The 22,475-nt window shown below is 42.3% G+C and overlaps 3 protein-coding genes across 3 annotated transcripts in view; 1 reads left to right on the forward strand and 2 right to left on the reverse strand.

Moving 5' to 3' along the window:
* Positions 1-3: 3 nt before the first annotated feature.
* LOC111950284 (phosphomevalonate kinase) lies at positions 4-2,388 on the reverse strand. Its single transcript, XM_023967750.2, has 5 exons — positions 2,203-2,388; positions 2,028-2,091; positions 1,676-1,828; positions 1,287-1,416; positions 4-1,173 (listed from the first exon to the last, which is right to left on the reverse strand). The coding sequence occupies exons 1-5, from the start codon at positions 2,289-2,291 to the stop codon at positions 1,025-1,027; spliced, it is 585 nt and encodes a 194-aa protein (XP_023823518.1). The 5' UTR covers positions 2,292-2,388; the 3' UTR covers positions 4-1,024.
* Positions 2,389-3,602: 1,214 nt separating this feature from the next.
* On the forward strand, positions 3,603-14,709 carry LOC111950544 (2,4-dienoyl-CoA reductase [(3E)-enoyl-CoA-producing], mitochondrial). Its single transcript, XM_023968182.3, has 9 exons — positions 3,603-3,635; positions 3,889-3,969; positions 4,090-4,237; positions 5,865-5,964; positions 7,576-7,648; positions 7,804-7,950; positions 8,213-8,275; positions 8,539-8,666; positions 13,042-14,709. Exons 1-8 carry the CDS (start codon positions 3,603-3,605, stop codon positions 8,596-8,598), a joined length of 705 nt encoding a protein of 234 aa, XP_023823950.1. The 3' UTR covers positions 8,599-8,666; positions 13,042-14,709.
* Positions 14,710-16,519: 1,810 nt separating this feature from the next.
* LOC111950545 (calbindin-like) overlaps positions 16,520-22,475 on the reverse strand; it is a 24,574-nt gene continuing 18,618 nt past the window's right edge. Inside the window, exons 6-10 of the mRNA XM_070434522.1 lie at positions 18,930-19,068; positions 18,726-18,781; positions 18,578-18,617; positions 18,405-18,458; positions 16,520-17,125 (exon numbers count right to left, since the gene is read on the reverse strand). Coding sequence (XP_070290623.1) covers positions 17,033-17,125; positions 18,405-18,458; positions 18,578-18,617; positions 18,726-18,781; positions 18,930-19,068 — 382 coding nt within the window. The 3' untranslated portion in view covers positions 16,520-17,032. The remainder of the gene's footprint in view (positions 17,126-18,404; positions 18,459-18,577; positions 18,618-18,725; positions 18,782-18,929; positions 19,069-22,475) is intronic.

Consider the following 22,475-nt stretch of genomic DNA (forward strand, 5'->3'; position numbering starts at 1 on the left):
AAATATTTTTTYCCATTTATTTTCTTCAGTTTGACAACTCCAATAAACTCTAAATTTAGAAATTGAGTGCTATGGAGTTGCTCTTTTAAAATGTGAACATTAATTCCCTCATGTCTACTTCAAAATGTTTTACGAACTAACACTTACCCTGCTATTAGAACATTGATCATGTCTGTGTCTAGTACATTTAATTCTGTTGAATGGGTGTGTAATGCAGTATTGCGCTAATTTTACCATGGGTCAACATATGTGCACTTTCCAGGTTTCCAGTTAATCTTCTAGCTATTTACAACTTAAACTCTACTTTCTAGTAGCCTATTTTACAATCTAAGACTAAAAAAACAAAATGGCACAATATGACACTTATATAAGTAGATTAAGTCATCTGCACATTAGGTCTTGATGACATTTGCCTCCTGCGTTGAGGACATCACGAAGTACAGGTAAATGCCAAAATAAAGGAAACCCCAACATAGTGAATTAATAGGGCAGTGAGCCACCAGAAAAGCTTCAATGCACCTTGGCAGCTATTAAAGTGTTGAACTTTATTGGATGAATGTGACAGTCACATCTCTTCTAGCCATGGTAGCCAAAATAATGGGCTACTGGGCATTTTTATACATCACCCTAAGCACGATGGGATGTTTTAATTGCTTAATTAACTCAAACCACACCTGTGTGGAAGCACCAGCTTTCAATATACTTTGTATCCTTTATTTTCTCAAGTGWTTTATTTTGGCAGTTACCTGTGTGTGATCCATGTAAATTCACATATTGGTCAGTGCTAATATACACACTGTACATGTTTGGGTGTTTGATCAGATTGAAGTATTCTTGCCCTGCTACTTAGTTGATAGTACAGAACACGGAGAAATAAATACTACATATTCTCACTTTCTGTTGCTCCTCAGTGTAACAAAGATGTTCAAGGATTTTCACAGAAAATAGTGTAATGTAAACCCAACTACACTTTCCAACAAGAGCTTTCAGCAAGTTCCTACAGCTGTGTAATGTCCCCTCCAATTCAGTCTTCTTTCACCTTTTCTTTGGCTATTGAGAGCAGTCCAGTAGCAAGCTGCTCCTCCAGTTGTGATCCATCGCCCTCATTTTTGATTATCCAATCAAAATCCACTCCTTGGTCGAGCCCACATTCAGACTCTGCATCATCTATWCCTGCAGAGAGAGAGGGTGTGGTGTTCAATTGATTGTCRTTGAAGAGGTATTGTATTTCTCCGAAAGTGAAGAACATTATTATACCACTAATGCTATCAGTGTAGGTATTGCACCTGTTGTGAACTCCCAGCCCCTCTCCCGCCGTGTCTCTTCTGAGGCCTCCACCCGAACACAGCGAGACTGACTAGGATACTCCCTCCAGAACCACTGCAGGTCTGACAGACGCCGCGTATCACTCACAATCTGGGGCACAATAGAGATTAGAGAAAGTATAATGGTAGAGGACAATACATGATGCTTCAACTGCTCATCAGGCAGTGCCTGGAAAAGTTATTTGGTCAGGTTCACCAACACTAAATATGCAGATGGTCAGTTTCTAATAATAATAGCAAGTAAGAMCTGACTCAAAGACTTGCGTTTGACATAAATTGTACGTGGCGGGACTTGGCTTGTAGTGTGTTTCCCCATAACAGTGGATCAATTGAGAATTTTGTTATCTTACCCAGATAGGCTGCTGGGCTTCCTTGATGGCCACACGACAGAAGAACCCTGGGTCCTTCTCCCTCTGCTTCTCACCCCACTGGATCATGTCAGCRCGGTACTTCTCCTTGTACTCACCTGCTCCCAACAGCTCATCAAAGTCCAATCCATGGTCCTGTAGGCATAGTGGGTAATATAAAGAGAGACAGTGGTAGTGGGTATTGTAGACCCAACTGGGCATGCAGGCTTTTGTTCCTGCCCAGCACTTAATGTCTGATCGATTATCTGAATTCAGTGTTGTATTAGCTGGAACACAAGCCTGCAGACCGAGGATCGACCAGGATGATGTAGCACAACTGTACACAAGTACTAACCTGTGCGTATTGCTGTTTAAGAGGACCCGAGAGACGCACGATACAGCATACATCTGGACCTAGTCTGATAGAAATTATACATAAACCACATTGTTAAACGAATATAATATGTGATAGAGCATCCAATTCAGCGATAATAGCTTTGATAGGTTTGTAAACAGTATGTCAATAGTACCTTTTGTGAATCAAATCCGTCACGTAATCTTTTCCAGATTTGCGTTTCCCGCTAAATAAAAGAATGAGTTTGGGTTCTACTGTCGCCATCGAAATAACGTTGCAGCAACCAATTTCTGTATTTTATTTTTCATACAGTGTAGCTAGCCTCTTCGTGTACAAATTAACCGTCCACATGCATTATGGTTGGTTGGGCTACAGTAATGTACATATAACAAGCGCCATTAAATATAAAATGTGCTCATTTGATCGAATTTTTTAGAGAAAAATATATATTTCWATAGTTTTACTATGTTTATTTATATATTTAAAGATGTAGTCATTCTTATAATTGATAAACTTAAAAATATGGTCAAACGTTGGTTAAAAAAACTGTCATGCAAGGTTTACGGTAACAGATAGCCATCATATCATGGACCTTACCATTGACATGCGGAAATAGGGTAATCATATAAAATATTTAATGGTTTCTTTRATGACAACATCAAATTGAATACGTGAATGCAAAATAATATGGATATTGCACTGATATTGAAAGAAAAAGTATTATAAATACGTAAAGTGACCCAAGACAGTCTGACTAAGATCATGGAACCACCTACTTTCTATTCAATAACCCTCTCCCCTTTACCTTACGGAAATCAGGGCAAAAGTCAAATCAAATTTTGAAAACATGGCATCCACTTTACTGGGACGGGTGTCATCAATATCTAAAACTGATTTAACCTTGCCGTTGAAGAGTCTTGTCTATAGACGGGTAAACATTGCCACCGAGATGAATGCAATAACTACCAAATCACATTAAAAACTCTTATTTGTTGTGTAAGTTAGCTAGCTAGCTAGTTTAGCAGCAGGTTGTTGTTTGTTGGCTAGCTAGATGTGCTTCTATGGGAAAGCTGTGCAGCAGCTTACACATTATTTCCGATGTTGACAGACATGAGTGCATTCTGCAATATTTCTGGCATAGCTATCTACATTTGTTCCAGTGTTATGCTACAGATACATTGCTGAGAAGTGTAGGGACAGTTGACGATATGACCACTTTTGTGATGTTCATGCAAGAGCACATACTAAACTAAATACTGAACCTGTGTAGGCAGCTTGCTGTGTGTTCTCACAGCCAGACATGTAACCATCTCAACCTTTCACCCAGTCCCCTCTCCACTGGGAATGTGAGCACCCCCACTGTTGGAGGAGTTGAGTGCATCAGTGGTGTTTATCAATATAAGTAATTGCTCTTACTAATGCATTTGTTTGACAGGAAAGACAACTMGTTTTTAATTCAATGGCCTCTATGCTACTTGTAGATGTGMAAGTTTAAGTATAGCACAAGTACAMGTTCTTATATAGTGCAGGAGAACAGCAAGCCTGGTTAAAAAACCTCAGATAAAGCAGCACCTCATGGCACAACGCCTCTCCCCATGTGACCGAACAGTACTCGTGTGTATTTACTGACATGTATGYGTAACTGATAGATGCACACACACACTACATGTTAATGTTTTTTTTTWAAGTCTTTTTTGTTGTTGTCTGTAATGTCTTTTTCTTTATGTGTCGGACCCCAGTTGGCATCTGCTAATGGGGATCCTAATGAATCAAATCAAAATCTGTGACTCACAACATCCCTTTTCAGCTGGTTCATTAATATACATTTTTTTGTGTTATCCCATTTACTCTCCTTAAACAGTTGTCCAGCACTGGGACCAGGGCATTGAGTGAGACTGAAGCTGCTGTGGACCAACTGGTGGAGGTTGCTGGTCTCCCTGATGTACATAGGTACAGATCAGAGACGATTTTGTCTGAAATGTGGTACGCTTCGCTGTTCTATATGTACTGGTCAATAATACTCCATTTGCTTGGTAAATATCCTCCTCTCTCGTTCCTCTAGGTGGTGATCAACAACGCTGCAGGGAACTTCATCTCCCTGTCAGAGAAGCTGTCTGCCAACGCATGGAGGACCATCACAGACATTGTCCTGAACGGCACAGCCTTCTTCACCCTGGAACTGGGCAAGAGGCTGATACTGGCCGAGAAGGGTAAGCACCAGAGCTATCTGATGGAGCCCATAAGCACAGATCTAGGATCAGCTTTCACGTCCACATTTATTTGTGTTGTAATGTATTATGTAGTGCTGCCACCAGGGGGCAGTAAAGATTCACAATTGGGCTACAACTCCTGAACATTTGATCAGTAGTATAACAAGTGAGGATCAACCCGGAACATTGGTGTGGATGTAAGTGTAACATGAATCTCTCTTCTATTTAAGTGTGTAATATTGACAGTGATTGAGCCTCAATATGAAATACTTGAGCACTTTTCCATTCACTTGGTCATAGTCCAGCATCACTCCTGTTATCCTGTGCCCTAAGCAACTCTTGGCTTTGCATGCATGCACCCTCTCATTCTCGTCCTCTTTTTTTTCTCCTCTCTCAGCTGTCCCTGGATAAACGGTCAATGATATGTAAGGGGAGGATAGGAGAAGCCTTGGCTCTCATGCATTGTTGTGCCTATTTATAAAATGTGTGYGTGCGTGTGTGCGTGGATAAGCTTTATTATTCATTTGAATATCCCAGCCCTTCTCTGTGGCTTTTCCATCTGCCCTCAACACTGCAATTAGGCAAATCACAATTAAGCAATTACCTTGGAGTACAAAGACATGCCATCACACTAGGGCCACTATTCAATCTGAACTGATGTTTTTCCAAAGCAGCCATTCTTCCAACAGTGCAAGAAAGCATATTTGAATTGATACCCAGGTGTCTGTTCTTCTTTCATACTATTAGGAATATTCTATTGCAGGGGTGTGCAAACTTTTTGGCTTGAGGGCCACATCASGATTTTGAAATTCAACGGAGGGCCGCACATTTTTTATTTGATCGATTTGTTCATCAAAATCAATCTGCGAGCCAAAAATAATAATTAGGCTACATAAATCTAAATGTGCTTTTATCACAGTACAAGAAAGTTGCTTTGTCTGCTCATCTGGCAGCTTGGCTCCAGGCTTTGATTAAATAGTCTCACAGACAAACTATCTCCTTCACTACCCCATRTCGTTTGTTTTATTGATCTAGAAATAACTCTTGACTCGTGTTAAATCTATTGCGGCGTAATCTGGCCCACAACAGCCACCATGTTTTATGAAAGGGAAAGGGGGATACCTAGTCAGTTGTACAACTGAATGCATTCAACTGAAATGTGTCTTCCGCATTTAACCCAACCCCTCTGAATCAGAGCGGTGCGGGGGCCTGCCATAATTGACATCCCCGTCTTCGGGCGCCCAGGGAACAGTGGGTTMACTGCCTTGCTCGGGGGCAGAACGACAGATTTTTACCTTGTCAGCTCAGGGATTCSATCTACAGTAGCAACCTTTCAGTTACGGTACTGGCCCTACGCGCTAACCACTAGGCTACCTACCGCCCCCTGAGCTTTAGTGTGCAGGATATAAAAGCCTATTGAAATGTACAATGACTAACCGCAGCTCTCAGGTCATTGGAGGAACAAGTCAGCCTATGACAGTCTAATGAAGAGAATAATGAATTGGTTTGAACTGGGATCAGTTGTAAATTATAGGGATGTACATGATGTCACATGGACACATATTGCTGGGCATATACTGTACATGTTTTTGTTTCTTTGTGGTATTTACGCACATTGTGTTTGTAGGTGCTGCGTTTCTGGCCATCACCACCATCTACGCAGAGACCAGCTCTGGATTTGTGGTGCTCAGCGCAGCTGCYAAGTCAGGAGTGGAAACTCTGTGCAYGTAAGTATTTCCAAAGAGGCACTACCAAAAACCTATCACCGGTTTAGGACCCGTTTCCCTGTCTTAAACCAACCTGTAACCCCTATTACTTRTCTCCTTAACAGAGGCAGAATTGCACCCACCACACGTAGACATCCACACTGGCCTCRTTTGAAAAGATTTGGCTCTATCACTTGTCAAACGCCTTATGAACACTAATGCRTTTTTAAAGAGAAGCAGTCATTAGCATAACGAAGGTCCAGGAACATTTAATTAACATTAAAGTGGGTCTCTCTCTCCCGATCCCCCTCCAGTAGGATTTAGACAATAATGAAGACGGATGGGGTGTGTGTGTGTACCTTGTTCGTTCACACACGTGTGAATCCATTAGTGGGTGTGAGAACCCAATAAAATCCYGAATGGGACCGACACCTTTCATGTGAAGACAGGGATGCTCTTATCAAATGAAGAATACACCTTCATAATGAACCTCTGAGGGCTTTTACCGAAAGAAAGATCCCACTCAATATTAGTCCGTATCAATCCYGTTGAAAGAGTTAATGACACTAAAAGGTYTCCCCATAAACCCAGGGGACTGGGAAKGATAAATGGGGCAACTATTYGTGTCTCTCACAATCACATCCCTTTTGTACCTTGATATGTTTGACGTCCTATACAAGTGACTGCAGTGTGTGTGTCTTTGTGTAAAACAGTGTGTGTGTGCGGGTTCCAGACTAGCTGGAATGCCATTTAATGTTACGCTTGAATCCAAAAYAAAGGAAACACTTGAGTAAATGAGGGATTCAAAGTCTATTGAAAGCAGGTTTTTCCACCCATGTGTGGTTCCTGAGTTAATTAAGCAATTAACATCCCATCATGCTTGGGTGTCATGCATAAAAATGCCTGGTTGCCCAGTGACATTGAAAGAGGGGTCTCAGAGGAGCATATAGGGKTTGTGTAGTGGCATACTGGAGAGTTACCTATAGCTGGTCGGCCCATTCATGCAGTTTTTTCCCCCTGTGTGAATGAGCGCTATTATCCGATAAAGGACCCCCCCCCCCCCCCCCCCATTATGAAATCGCTCACACCAAAAAAAGGTGACCCCTCTATTTTGTGAAGAGCAGCAGCCAAATTTGCTCATTTATTGCGCCCGGCATCTCGGGAGAGCTAGCCTATTTTTAGATCCTATTCTTTCATTACAGTTTTTTGTKCGGAGGGTTTCAAGAAACTAGAGGGAATGAATCAATTCAACAAGCACCACCCTCGGCGCCTCTCACTATAATRTTCCCAGAATGACATGGAATGACTAAAGCACTCCTGGCATCTACTTTTTGGCACCTCARCTTTTTCTGTATGAAYAGTCGAGATGTATTTTGTTTTTAGGTGCAGCTAGTTATCCTCCAATCATATTAGACTTAGACTGAACGCCCAATTATGAGTGATTACCTATGAGAATATTTAGGAGGTAACGCCTCACTCCTAGGCCCAAGTCTAAACKGATTCCTTGAGCCTACACTAGACCCTCTTTATTAGTACATTCAGTAGTGGTACTTCTTGATGTCTTTTTCTTCCTTTTTTCCTGTGTGTGTTATTGTATGTGCGTATGTAAACAAACTACTGTTTGTTTCACAGGTCTCTGGCTGCGGTGTGGGGGAGGTACGACTTGAGGTTTAATGTCATCCAGCCAGGACCAATCAGAACCAAGGTAACAGACATAACTCTGGCATGAAACTTTACAAATATACTGTGTTGACATTTAAAAAATAATAATAATAATCTTTAAATCTTTCCCTTTCTAGTCTTATCTTGGCTTGTGAATGTGTAATTAGCTATGTTTTGTGACCTGTTCTCTTTGTGTAGGGGGCCTTCAGTCGTCTCRATCCCACGRGCATGTTTGAGAAGGCCATGATCGGCAGGATACCCGTGGGCAGGCTGGGCACGCCCGGAGAGATTGCCAATCTGGCAGCCTACCTGTGCAGTGACTATGCCTGTTGGRTGTCTGGAGCGGTAAGAGAATGTGTGTCTGTCTTGATAAGCTAAGCAGGCAGTGGAGACCAATCACTATGTTAGCTGAATGCCTGCCTTGCAGAATGGGTATCTGGAAATTGCAGATGGCAGTAAGTCCTTCACTGTAAATGACATTCAAMGTGCACTAGGATTAACCAATGCAGGTATAGGGATGGACTATGKCTAAGGGAAAAATGATGACTCAACATTCMCATAAATCGTGTTCTTCTCTTTAGTTGTGCGCATTCTCTTCTATYTGCAGATCTTTCGAATGGAGGTTGGAGATTATGTCTCCATGGCAGGAGAATTCAATGATCTGAGGAGGGTATGTGCTGGAACTAACTGAGCAAACCCTGTTCCACTGTCAGGACCGGAACTTTAACACTAAAAAGTCATATGAACATAGAATGATAATTTGATAGCATTGCTACCTTTTGCATAATCTCTGTTCTGCTATGCGACTAGCTATTGATTCAGTAACAAGATTGCAATTGAGCTGTTGCGGAAATCAGCCTCATTTTATGACAGATGTTAGTTTATGGATATGTGGGTCAGGTTGTGCTAGTTTTAACTTGTTGTGTGTGTCAGGTCACTAAGGAGCAGTGGGCTATGATGGAGACCATGAYCAGGKGCACCAAGGGATCCTAAGAAGTCAAGATGGGAACATGATACTAACTCTACCACTGTTAATGCTCCAGGGATACACAGACACACAGGTACTGTACGCACAGACAATCTTTCCCTCTGTTTCTGACCTACAGTTGAAGTCGGAAGTTTACATACACTTAGGTTTGGAAGTTCATTCAAATTCGTTTTTCAAACCACTCCACAAATTTCTTGTTAACAACTATAGTTTGTCAAGTCGGTTAGGACATCTACTTTGTGCATGACACAAGTCATTTTTCAACAATTGTTTACAGACAGATTATTTCACTTATAATTCACTGTATCACAATTCAAATTGGTCAGAACTTTACATACACTAAGTTGACTTGCTTTTAAACAGCTTGGAAAAATCCATAAAATGATGTCATGGCTTTAGAATGCTTCTGATAGGCTAATTGACATCATTTGAGTCAATTGGAGGTGTACTTGTGGATGATTTCAAGGCCTACCTTCAAACTCAGTGCCTCTTTGCTTGACATCATGGGAAAATCTAAAGAAATAAGCTAAAGACCTCAGAAAAAATTGTAGACCTCCACAAGTCTGGTTCATCCTTGGAGCAATTTCAAAATGCCTGAAGGTACCACGTTCATTTGTAAAACAATAGTACCCAAGTATAAACACCATGGGACCACGCAGCCTCGTACCGCTCAGGATGGAGACGCATTCTGTCTCCTAGAGATGAACGTACTTTGGTGCGAAAAGTGCAAATCAATCCAGAACAACAGCAAAGGACCTTGTGAAGATGCTGGAGGAAACAGGTACAAAAGTATCTACATCCACAGTAAAACGAGCCCTATATCAACATAACCTGAAAGGCCGCTCAGACAAGGGAGAAGCACTGCTCGCAAAACTGCGGCATATAAAAAAAAGCAGACAACAGTTTGCGCAACTGCACATGGGGTTAGCAAAGATCGTACTTTTTTGAGAAATGCCTCTGGTTCATGAATGAAACAAAATCAGAACTGTTTGGCCCAAAAATGACAAATTATTAGATGGCATCTATGAGGTAGGAAAATTATGTGGATATATTGAAGCAATATCTCAAGACACAGCAAGAAGTTAAAGTTTGGTCGCAAATGGGTCTTCCCAAATGGACAATGACCCCAAGCATACTTCCACATTGTGGCAAAATGGCTAGGACAACAAAGTCAAGGTATTGTAGTGCCACGCAAAAGCCCTGACCTCAATCCTATACAAGAATTTGTGGGCAGAACTGAAAAAGCGTGTGCGAGCAAGGAGGCTACAAACCGACTCAGTTATACCAGCTCTGTCAGGAGGGGGCCTAAATTCACCCAATTTATTGTGGGAAGCTTGAGGAAGGTACCCAAAAACGTTTGACCAAGTTAAAAATTTAAAGGCAATGCTACACAAATACTAATTGAGTGTATGTACACTTCTGACCCACTGGAATGGTGATGAAAGAAATAAAGCTGAAATAAATACTTCTCTCTACCTATTATCCTGATTTTTCACATTCTTAAAATAAAGTGGTGACTAACTGACCTAAGACAGGGACTTTTTTACTAGGATTAAATGTCAGGAATTGTGAAAAACTGAGTTTAAATGTATTTGGCTAAGGTGTATGTAAACTTCCAACTTCACTGTAGAACAGAGATTAATCGACAGGATGGGAACAGTAGGCACAGCATTGAAGAGAAAATGGCTTCATCAGGAGGCCAACTATTTAGAGCGAGGTTTTGAGAGAGAGAGACATCATAACCTTTTTGTTCTCACTCTGAGATTCTAGTCGTGGCAAAAATTTTGAAGAATGACACAAATATACATTTTCACCAAGTCCTGCTGCCTCAGTGGTCTTTAGATATTTTTTGTCAGATTGTACTATGGATACTGAAGTATAATTACAAGCATTTGCATAAGTGTCAAAGGCTTTTTATTGACACATTACATGAAGTTGATGCAAAGAGTCAATATTTGCATGTTGACCTTCTTTTTCAAGACCTCTGCAATCCGCCCTGGCATGTGTCAATTAACTTCTGGGCCATATTCTGACTGATGGCAGCCCATTCTTGCATAATCAATGCTTGGAGTTTTGTCAGAATTTGTGGGTTTTTTGTTTGTTTGTTTGTTTGCCTCTTGAGGATTGACCCACAAGTTTTTCAATGGGATTAAGGTCTGGGGAGTTTCCCTGGCCATGGATCCAAAATAATCGATGTTTTGTTCCCGAGCCACTTAGTTATCACTTTTGCCTTATGACAAGGGTGCTCCATCATGCTGGAAAAGGCATTGTTCATCACAAACTGTCCTGGATGGTTGGGAGAAGTTGCTCTCGGAGGAATGTTGTTACCATTCTTTATTCATGGTTGTGTTCTTAGGCAAAATTTGTGAGTGAGCCCACTCCCTTTGGCTGAGAAGCAACCACATGAATGGTCTCAGGATGCTTTACTGTTGGCATGACACAGGACTGATGGTAGCACTCACCTTGTCTTCTGCTCGGACAAGCTTTTTTCCCGGATGCCCCAAACAATCGGAAAGGGGATTCATCAGCGGACAATGACTTTATCCCAGTCCTCAGCAGTCCAATCCCTGTACCTTTGCAGAATATCAGTCGTCCCTGAATTGTTTTCCTGGAGGAGAAGTGGCTTCTTTGCTTGTCCCCTTCTTGACACCAGGCATCCTCTGAAAAGTCTTTGCCCTCACTGTGCGTGCAGATGCACTCACAGCTGCCTGCTGCCTGCTGCCATGCAAGCTCTGTACTGGTGGTGCCCCGATCCCGCAGCTGAATCAACTTTAGGATACGGTCCTGGCGCTTGCTGGACTTTCTTGGGCGCCCTGAAGCCTTCTTCACAACAATTGAACCGCTCTCCTTGAAGTTCTTGATGATCCGATAAATGGTTGATTTAGGTGCAATCTTACTGGCAGCAATATCCTTGCCTGTGAAGCCAATTTTGTGCAAAGCAATGATGACGGCTTGTGTTTCCGTGCAGGTAACCATGGTTGACAGATGAAGAACAATGATTCCAAGCACCACCCTCCTTTTGAAGCTTCCAGTCTGTTATTCGAATTCAATCAGCATGACAGAATGATCTCCAGCCTTGTYCTCGTCAACACTCACACCTGTGTTAACGAGAGAATCGGTCGTTTTGTGGTCGTTTTGTGGCAGGGCTGAAATGCAGTGGAAATATTTTTGGGGGATTCAGTTCATTTGCATGGCAAAGATGGACTTTGCAATTAATTGCAATTCATCTGATCACTCTTCATAACAGTCTGGAGTATATGCAAAAAATTGCCATCATACAAACTGAGGCAGCAGACTTTTTGAAAATTAATATTTGTGTCATTCTGTACACGACTGTACTGGCTACAGCACTCCCTGGATAAAACTGCCTTCTCATTGGTTGAAAAACCTGTCCGTTCCTACGATTGACTTGGTATTTTGCCAGTAACGTTTATCATTTGTTTTTACAATGATGCCTTGAAAATAATGAATTCTGTTCTTTTTTAAAAACATGTTTCAATGGCCTATCTAAGTTGACCTCCAGTAATGCTATTCATTGCTGTTAAGTGATTGTCTTGTGCTCTGTGTGTACAATACGTGAGYTTTACATGGATTTGTCTGTATGGAGTATGTTGAATAAAAGACAGGAGACATTTTATATCTCTGATGCATTCTTATATAATTCTCAGCCACTTAATGTGACATAGAGCGTTAGATGGATTGACTCTATTCATTYCCTCCCAAGCTGCTCTATCATTATTTTAGTTACTMTGACAAATCAATAGTCTAAACGCTCACATAGGCTTGTATGGATCTAATACGCTGCTAAGCTGTTATAAATAAATAACCGAAATAAGATGTTCTTGGTCAGAAGTGAGATTTGTAGCAAGTTGAAAAGCTTGTCGAATGCATAATCATTGATGAACCGTTTAAATTCTTCGTAAATGTGTTTTAATATTCTTTGAAGTAACTGATCTGATCACTGATGTGCCAAGGCTTCATTGGTGAAAGTAAAAGGATGGAAACAGCCTTCACGCATCCAATCACATACCGATTGGTTACCTCAAGGAAGGACGTGATGCATTTTTGACAACCTTGGAATTGGGCCTAAGCCTTTTATCGGTACACCATACATGACGCTAAATGAAAATGTCGCCAAACGTGAAGTAGTCCATGTCTCATTGTCAGGCATAGCGGGGAGCTGTCTCACTCTGATGTGTAGGCATTGTGCCAGTGAGATACTCTACAGAGGCACAGAGAGAACCCCACTCCCTCMCATCTCTATTTGTATTGTGCAAGTCACACTACTGTTATCTTTCATACTCTCCATTTCCTCCCTGTTCTACTTCCCCCTCCTTCTTTACCTCCTTTAACTCTTTCCCTTTCATTCCTCTTCCCCCTGTCTGTCTGAACCCCCTCCCCCACTCATCCTTACATTTTCTATTTCATTTTCCTCCCTTCTCTTACAGTTGGAGCGTGGTGGATTGTCAGGTCATATTTTCTCCTTTCCGCCACCAGACCTTGTCCTCCCCCACTGAACAGAGGGTGCTTGACAGTGTCTGATGCCATAGGACAAGCACCAAACAAGCACAACGGAGGAAACGTCCTTTCAATSCAACACAAAGCACCAGTTCACTGACCCTCCTGCTAAAGCTGTGTGTATGTGTCTCACAGGGTTGCAGCATATCCAGGATAAACACTATTACTCTGATTGTGGTGTCAGCAACACTTAGCTGAGAAAATGAAATGTGGTGGAGTTTTATTTACCTATCCTATGAGGTTTGTGGAAATGTCCAATTGAAAAAAAATGACAATTTCATCTGGTTATTCCTTTGTCATCTTTAATTGTGTTGAACCGGTGTCCAATTTGTTTGCAGATTCTCCTTTGGCCATGCTTTTAAGGTCAGGGGTATGCCTGTTCTGTGTCGAGGGAAACAGACATCAACGTATAGAGTGGAACAGTACCTTGCTTTGATTAAGTACAATTAGCTCTCCCATAATGCAGCGTGTTCCCCTCTTCCTACTTCATACCCCTACCCTTTCRCGTCCCAGAGTTCCATTAGGCACATACACACAGACACACACTTCACACCTGCTACATTTAACCTTTATTTAACTAGGCAAGAACATACTGCAGCTAAACTCAGATAAGCCATCGCTATACATTTACCAACTCGGAGAGAGATGCCAGCAGCTGCCCAATTAGGAGATAAAATCATCCTGCTGTCTAAACTCTCACTGCATAGTGCATGGGGGACAGAGCACTGAGCAATGCCTCTACACTCAATGCAGGGATTTACAAGGTTAAGGCTTCCCTCTGCCTGTCATAAAGCAGCAGTTAACTTTTGACCTTCAAGTGCTCCTATGCCTACTGAAAGCTCCTGTCCCGAAACCAGACTGTTTCTGCATTCAGCAACGCTGCATTGTTGCAACGACAAGTTGGCCAAAGCAGAAACAGATTGGCACACAGGTTAAGGAAGTTCCACCTGAAGTGTCCTCACCTCCCCCTGTAAGCACATCCCTCCAGTGCTGTTCAACCTCCACTGGCTCCCAATATGCTCACGCATTGACTTTAAAATCCTGGTTCACACCTACCAAGCTATCCACAACTCTGGAGCCAAGTATTTGTCTGACCTCATTCTACCGTCCTACCCYACACACTCCCTTCAAACCTCCAGGTCCGTCTCCGTTCAGCATCCCCACTGCAGACAAACATTTATGGGTGACAGGGTCTTTCAGTTTTGCGGCTCCTCGACTGTGGAACTTCCASTCAATATCAGGGCTGTAGAGTCTCTGACTTCGTTTAAGGCACAGCTTAATTGTGCTGTTCAGAATAGCTTTCAAATACCTATGTTAATTCTGTTCTCCTGTCCACCAGATCTGACGACACCTGTATATAGCTTATATAAATATATATATATACACACACTGAGTATACCAAACATTAGGAACACCTTCCTAATATTAAGTTGCAACTTGCAMCCCTCTCTTTAACCCTCAGAACAGCCTCAATTCGTCGGGGCATGAACTCTACAAGGGATGCTGGCCCATGTTGACACAACTGTGGGAAGCATTGGAGTCAAGTTGGCTGGATGTCCTTTGGGTGGAGAACCATTCTTGATACACACATGAAACTGTTGAGCGTGAAAAATCGTATAATCGTGTATATAACGTTTTTTTGTTATTTTCAAATTAAATTAATAATTATTTTGTGTCATCCATATCGTTCTTGACATTGTCAATTSCCCCCTTCGTCAGTCAAGTAGGAACACAGTGATGCACACAGTTGGGGTAGTTGAATTTAGTTTTTATTACATCTTACACAGTGTTTCTGGTGCCCAGCATGGTGGGGCATGGCATTGTTAACAGTGCAAAAAAAGGTCCATGTAGCACATCAGAGACTGGCACCATCGTTATACACAGGGCAGGTCAGGGGTCACGGGGGTTAGGCTACACAACTCCGAGATAGATATGTGCTTGTCCATTCAGTAGTACCTCCATACAAGGCTAGCCTTCAGCAACTAACATGCACTGCAAAAACGATATATCGCTTAAAATTGTCTCACATCACGGAACTGTTCTTCCGCTATTTTCATTATTTTTTGTTTCCATGCACAACATTACAGAAACATTTTAGTAACATATTGCTTAGGCTAATGGAGGGATATAATTCTAATAGTATAAGTTATTGTTACTAGTAGTTTGACTATTTGGTCAAAGAGATATTAATTAACAATACGGTAAACATTGTTGTCATTGGAAGGTAGGGGACACACCCTCTCTTTCAGCCAATGAGAGGCTACAGTCCTGGAGTATGTAGTATAGAGAGGACAAAGTACAGGGACTTTCAATGGTGGTATCAATCTCATTGTTACAAAAATCTGTACATTTACAAAGAGTATAGAAACAAAAGGTTTGAAAAGTATGGTGACACCCTATGTCTCCTGCATAATGTGCCTAGCCTATGGGGCACACACGTCACTGGCATATTGATAGAATTTCTTGAAAGAAAAAGCAAAAACTGAAACAAAGAATACAACCCTATGGAGTTTCAAGCGACAGTATCTTTAACACCTTCATGAGTGAGGGGAAGGGAAAGGGCGGGTTGGGAAGGGGATGGAGGGGGTGTGGTTAGGTGGAAAGGGAGTGGGGTTAAAGGGTGCAGGGGCCCTGAAATGTCCCTCATGCACAGAGCACCAGCGCTAGCTCTGTCCTGTACAGCTTGCCCCCGTCGATAGCGCGCCATAATCGAACGGTCTATATGCTGGGGATTTTTGTTGACTTCCAGCACTGTCGGAGACAAGAAACAGATGCAGATATCCAACTTGTCATTTTTCTCCTTGACTTTTATAGATTTGACATTGACCCTACTTTTTCATTTCAAAATCCCCCGCGGCTTTGAGATGGTCGCCGGCCCAAAGCTTAGCTCATAAAGATGGACACAAAATATTTGCACAAAAAAAAAGAGTAGGCTCTACATGCAGGTCACATATGGCTTTGATATATTGAATTTTTTTTTTTTTGATCCGAGAGAGCTGAGTGAGGAGGAGTGAGTGAGTGAGAGTGACAGAGAGTGAGTGAGAGGTACGAGAGAGAAGAGAGAGACCAGAGAGCGAGAGCAGACGAGCCAGACAGACAGACAGAGAGCACAGACAGACAGACAGAGAGCAGAGAGAGACAGACAGAGACAGACGAGACCGAGAGACAACAGAGACAGAGAGACAGACAACAGACGACAGACGAGAGACGAGACAGACAGACAGACAGACAAGACAGACACGACAGACGACAGACAGGACAGACAGACAGACAGGACAGACAAGAGAGAGAGAGGGCGAGACAGAGAAGAGAGAGAGTGTGAGACAGAAGAGAGAGACAGAGAGAGAGCGAGAGAAGTGCGAGACAGAGAGAGAGTGGAGACAGAGAGAGAGTGTGAGACATGAGAGCGAGACAGAGAGAGAGACAGAGACAGAGAGAGTGAGCGAGACAGAGAGACAGACCGAGACAGAGATATTGGATATCTGTCCAGTTCTAAGCATGCTCTTATTAGTTTGTTTGAAGAGGTATTGTGATTGTCCTCAGGCCAATCATATCACCACAGGCAACAAACGAGGCCCTCTGTGATATTTGAAGTCTCAAGATGAAATGTTTTTTATTTGTTTGGACTGTTCAGACCTAGATCCAATCAGATCAAGCGTTAACCAGTGAAAGCTGACACCCGCATAGCTGGTGTTTTAGCGGTGTGGGTTTATTACTAATTCAACTTGGCGCATCCAATGACAATGTCCKCGATAAGTATAACGCCGGGAGCCGCTTGCTGACTTAACAGCTCCAACGCAGTTACACCTCAGACATCGCCTACATAAAAASAATGAGACTGCTATGCAGTTCTTCTCKATTATCGCGGGTTAAGGCRGAACTGATTGAATCTTGCCCTTAGTCTCCGCTCTWCTCCATCAATTAAACAGAATGGAAACCCACCTTCTTGTTCTTCTCACACAAATCTTTGAGGAGGGCATCCAGCTCATTCTCATCCATATAGCCATTCTCATCCTGAGAGAGACAGAGACAGAGAGAGGGACAGAGAGAGACAGAGACAGAGAGAGGGACAGAGAGAGAGAGAGACAGAGAAAAGGACAGAGAGAGACACACAAGAAACACAATGTCACACCATTTAGCCCGCTTTTGGGTTTGGTATGCAGTGTCAACATGATGCCACGTTGCATCTCACAAGCCTAATCTCAGTCAACAAACAAAACAATAGGCCTAATGAACAGATGTGTATATTTGAACAGCCTGTTCATGGGCCCTTCTGATATTTGCTCATATTTTCTATTCATGAATTTGAACTGTTTGTTTTTGGTCATCTGTGTGCTTACTGGCTTGTGTGCCCCGAAAGTAATATTATAACCACATCGCTGATACCTTTACAAGGATATCCCTATCCACTTTAGGGGAGTTCTCTGTGTGAACAACTCCATCCAGAACAATAGAAATACTGTACCACAGAGTCTAGCAATCAATCCTCTGTGTTGGCAACAAGARCGCCATCATCAGGAACCATGTGGAACAGGTTCTACTGTATGGTCGAAGACTAAAACAAATGTAAAAGCATGATCAGCCAGCCACTCAGATTAATTGTCCTKTAATGCTCTACAGGCAAACTAAATAATGTGTTGTCATTTGCTGCTCCAATTACCTGTCTGGATGTCACATAACAGCAAGGCCCAGAACTCCTCCCTGCCCACCTCCTTGTCTGTCTGCCCGCCTCCCTGWCTGTTTGCCTGTCAGCCTCCCTGCCTGCCAGCCTCCCTGCCTGTCTGCCCGCCTACGCAACATGAACCTGCCAGTCAATATGGATCACAGGCGCCGCCACGGAGAGAAGGAATGGGCCGACCCGCCGCCCTACTCCAGGGACAGTCATACATTATAGGGGGAGAGAGAGAGAGGAAAGAGGGAGAGGGTGGGGTAAATGGAGATGGGGAAGAGAGAGAGAGCGCGAGAGTAATAGCGAGAGAAAGAGTGATGGGGACAGGGGGGGGGCCATGTACTGTATCCATTGTGCATACAAATAAGGGCAATAGGAAGATAGACAGGGAAAGAACGAGAGCAAGAAAGAGAAGGAGAAATAGATAAAGAGGATAAGAGAGAAAGATTGAGGGAGTGCATCCCTGGAGAGCAGCAATTGCCTAGACTAGCACTGTCTGAAGCACTTTCTGTCCTTGTTCATACCGTGTCTTGAGATGCATTGAAACATTCAAAAAGCCATAACAGAGAGTGATTCTTMTTTTTTTGAGAGGGTGCATAATGACAATGTATTACTGGAATGTACCTGATCGTATAACTCAAAGATCTTGTTGAACTCTCTCCTCACCATCTTCACATTCTGTGACAGAAAGATGAGAGAGAGGGGGAGGAAAATAGAGGGAGAGGAGACAAATGAGTCAAGGTCAATCTGATTTTTTCCAATTCCCTCTTGGATTTACTCTGGGAATAACCACCAACCTGAAACTTGAGTAGAAAGTTCTCCTCGTCCGGTAGCAGCCTGTTAAAAAAAACACACATTGGAAGARTTGTGTTCAGGCCATAAACAGCACGATGTGTAGACAGATATATCATTCATATCACACAGGAGAAAACTTCATAAGCAGACCTCGCCATTTCTGCCAAACACAACTTCCCATCGTGGTTTGAGTCGAATATTTTGAGCTGGAAGATAAAAATAAACAAATTAAATCTCTACAAAACAGAAAATTAAGGACTATACTGTACAGAGCTATTTGTWATAGCCATTTAGCTACAGTCTTCTCAATGTTGTTGCTGAGGCTAGCTGCATAAGTATAMRCTATATTCTTACTGTGGTATGTGTATACTCATCTAACTTCTTTTCGTCATATGGTTTCTTAGCCTTCTGAAGAAGATCTTTCAAAAAGTTCTGGAAATGAAGCAAAAGCAGAAAGATCATTTTGACAACAACACCTGCTATAGCAGACACATTTTAAATGCAMTGCTGTCTGGGAGGTAGAGTCAGGTAAAAAAATATTGGCACCCTTGATAAAGATGAGCAAAAAAGACTGTATAAAATAAATACAAATACTGAGCTACGGTGTCTTCATAAAGTATTCATATCCCTTGACTTATTCCACRTTGTGTTGTGTTATAGCCTGAATTCAAAATTGATTAAATTGAGAAAAGTTCTCACCCTTCTAAACACAATACCCCATAACGACAAAGTGAAAACATGTTTTTAGAAAGTTTAGCAAATGTATTGAAAATGAAATACACAAATAACTAATTGACATAAGTATTAACAACCCTTTGCTATGACTCTAAATTGAGCTCAGGTGCATCCAATTTCCTTTGATCATCCTTGAGATGTCGCTACAACTTGATTGGAGTCCACCTGTGGCCAATTCAATGGTTTGGACATGATTTAGAAAGAACCACACCTGTCTATATAAGGTCCCACAGTTGACAGTGTATGTCAGAGCAGAAGCTGTACCATGAAGTCCAAGGAACTGTCTGTAGATCTCTGAGCTATAATTGTGATGAGGCATATATCTGGGGATGGGTTTCACAGCACGCCAGTGGTGGGTTTCAACTCACGGCTAGTTGGTGGGTTTTCACCACGGCCGTGGTGGGTTTCACGCACGCCAGTGGTGGTTTTCACGCACGCGCAGTGGTGGGTTTCAGCGCACGCAGTGGGTGGGTTAGCACGCAGCCATGTGGGTGGGTTTCAGCGCACGCCTTGGGTTACGATGATGAGTGTGGTTTCACGCACTGCGTGTGGTTCCGCCGTGGTGGTTTCACCACGCCGTGGGGTGGGTTTCACCACAGCCAGTGGTGGGTTTCACCACGCCAGTGGTGGGTTTCACCACGCCAGTGGTGGGTTTCACACGCCAGTGGTGGGTTTCACACACGCCTGGTGGGTTTCACTCACGCCAGTGGTGGGTTTGGCGTGCAAAAAATATGAATATGACACAAAAATCCCCATACCTACTGTAAAATATGCAGGTGGATCTTTGATGTTATTGGGCTATTTTGCTTCCACTGGTCCTGGGGCCCTTTTTAAGGTCAATGTCATATGAACTTTACCCAGTACCAGGACATTTTAGCCAAAAACCTGGTTGTGTCTGCCAGGAGGCAGAAACTTGGCCACAAGTGGATCTTCCAGCAAGACAATAACCCCAAGCACACATCAAAATCCACAAGGAAATGGTTAGTTGACCACAAAAATCTACATTTTGCAATGGCCATCTCAGTCTCGGACTTGAACCCCATTCAAAACCTTTGTTTGAATTGAAGAGGTCCATACAGACAGATGAAGGATATCATGGATCTGTATGAAGAAGAGGTCTAAGATGCTTTCCAATGTGTTCTCTAATCCATAAAACATTTTTGAAAAAAAGGCTCAGTACCATTATCCTCGCAAGGTGAGGTATTGAAAACAGGGGTGCCAATCATTTTGACCCCTATTTTCTTGTGAAAAAAAAAGTATTATGTTAAACAAAATCTCTCTTGAGCAACTGTGTTAGTATAAAATAATTACATTTTTCAGTTTATGTTGAGTATACATATATAGTGCCTTGCAAAAGTATTCATCCCCGATTTTCCTATTTTGTTGCAATACAACCTGTAATTTAAATAATTTTTATTTGGATTTCATGTAATGGACACCACAAAATAGTCCAATTTGGTGAAGTAAAATGAAAAAAAAAAACTTGTTTCAAAAAATTTAAAAGGAAAAGTGGTGCGCATATATTCACCCCCTTTGCTATGAAGCCCCTAAATAAGATCTGGTGCAACCAATTACCTTCAGAAGTCACATAATTAGTTAGATTGCACACAGATGACTTTATGTAAGTGTCACATGATCTGTCATATGATCTCAGTATATATACACCTGTTCTGAAAGGACCCAGAGTCTGCAACACCACACAACAGCAAGCGGCACCATGACGACCAGGGAGCTCTCCAACAGGTCAGGATAAAGTTGTGGAGAAATACAGATCAGGGTTGGGTTATAAAAAAATATCCGTAACTTTGAACATCTGACGGAGCACCCTTAAATCCATTATTAAAAAATGGAAAGAATATGGCACCACAACAAACCTGCCAAGAGAGGGCCGCCCACCAAACTCACAGACCAGGCAAGGAGGGCATTAATCAGAGAGGCAACAAAGAGACCAAAGATAACCCTGAAGGAGCTGCAAAGCGGAGATTGGAGTATCTGTCATAGGACCACTTTAAGCCGTACACTCCACAGAGCTGGGCTTTACGGAAGAGTGCCCAGAAAAAAAGCCGTTGCTTAAAGAAAAAAATAAGCAAACACGTTTGGTGTTCGCACAACGGAGACTCCCCAAACATATGGAAGAAGGTACTCTGGTCAGATGAGATAAAAATGTAGCTTTTTGGCCATCAAGGAAAACGCTATGTCTGGCGCAAACCCAACACCTCTCATCACCAGCAGCATCATGCTGTGGGGATGTTTTTCATTGGCAGGGACTAGGAAACTGGTCAGAATTGAAGGAATGATGGGTGGTGCTAAATACAGGGAAATTCTTGAGGGAAACCTGTTTCAGTCTTCCAGAGATTTGAGACTGAGACTGGGAGGTTGACCTTCCAGCACAACAATGACCCTAAGCATACTGCTAAAGCAACACTTTAGTGGTTTAAGGGGAAACATTTAAATGTCTTGGAATGGCCTAGTCAAAGCCCAGACCTCAATCCAATTGAGAACTGTGGTATGACATAAAGATTGCTGTACACCAGTGGAACCCATTCAACTTGAAGAGAGCTGGAGCAGTTTTGCCTTGAAGAATGGGCAAAAATCCCAGTGGCTAGATGTGCAAGCTTATAGAGACATACCCCAAAAGACTTGTAGCTGAAATTGCTGAAAGGTGTCTCTACAAAGTATTGACTTTGGGGGTGAATAGTTATGCACGCTCAAGTTCTGTTTTCTCTTATTTGTTTCACAAAAAGATGTTGCATCTTCAAAGTGGTAGGCATGTTGTGTAAATCAAATGATACAAACCCCTAAAAAATTAATTTAATTCCAGGTTGTAAGTCAACAAAATAGGAAGAATGCCAAAAGGGGGGTTACAGCCTGAATTCAAAATTGATTACATAGATTTTTCCCCCTCACCCATCTACACAAACACCCCATAATGACAAAGTGATAATGTTTAGACATTTTTGCAAATTTATTAAGATGAAATACAGAAATATCTAATTTACAAAAGTATTCACACCCTGAGTCAATACTTTGTAGAAGCACCTTTGGGGTGATGACAGCTTTGAGTCGTCTTGGGTATGTCTGTATCAGCTTTGATCGCACTTATAGCGACATCTGGATTTGGAGATTTTCTCAAGCTCTGTTAAATTAGATGGGGAGCGGCGGATA

The sequence above is a fragment of the Salvelinus sp. IW2-2015 genome, linkage group LG23, assembly GCF_002910315.2.
Source record: "Salvelinus sp. IW2-2015 linkage group LG23, ASM291031v2, whole genome shotgun sequence".
In the NCBI taxonomy this organism is placed as follows: domain Eukaryota; kingdom Metazoa; phylum Chordata; class Actinopteri; order Salmoniformes; family Salmonidae; genus Salvelinus; species Salvelinus sp. IW2-2015.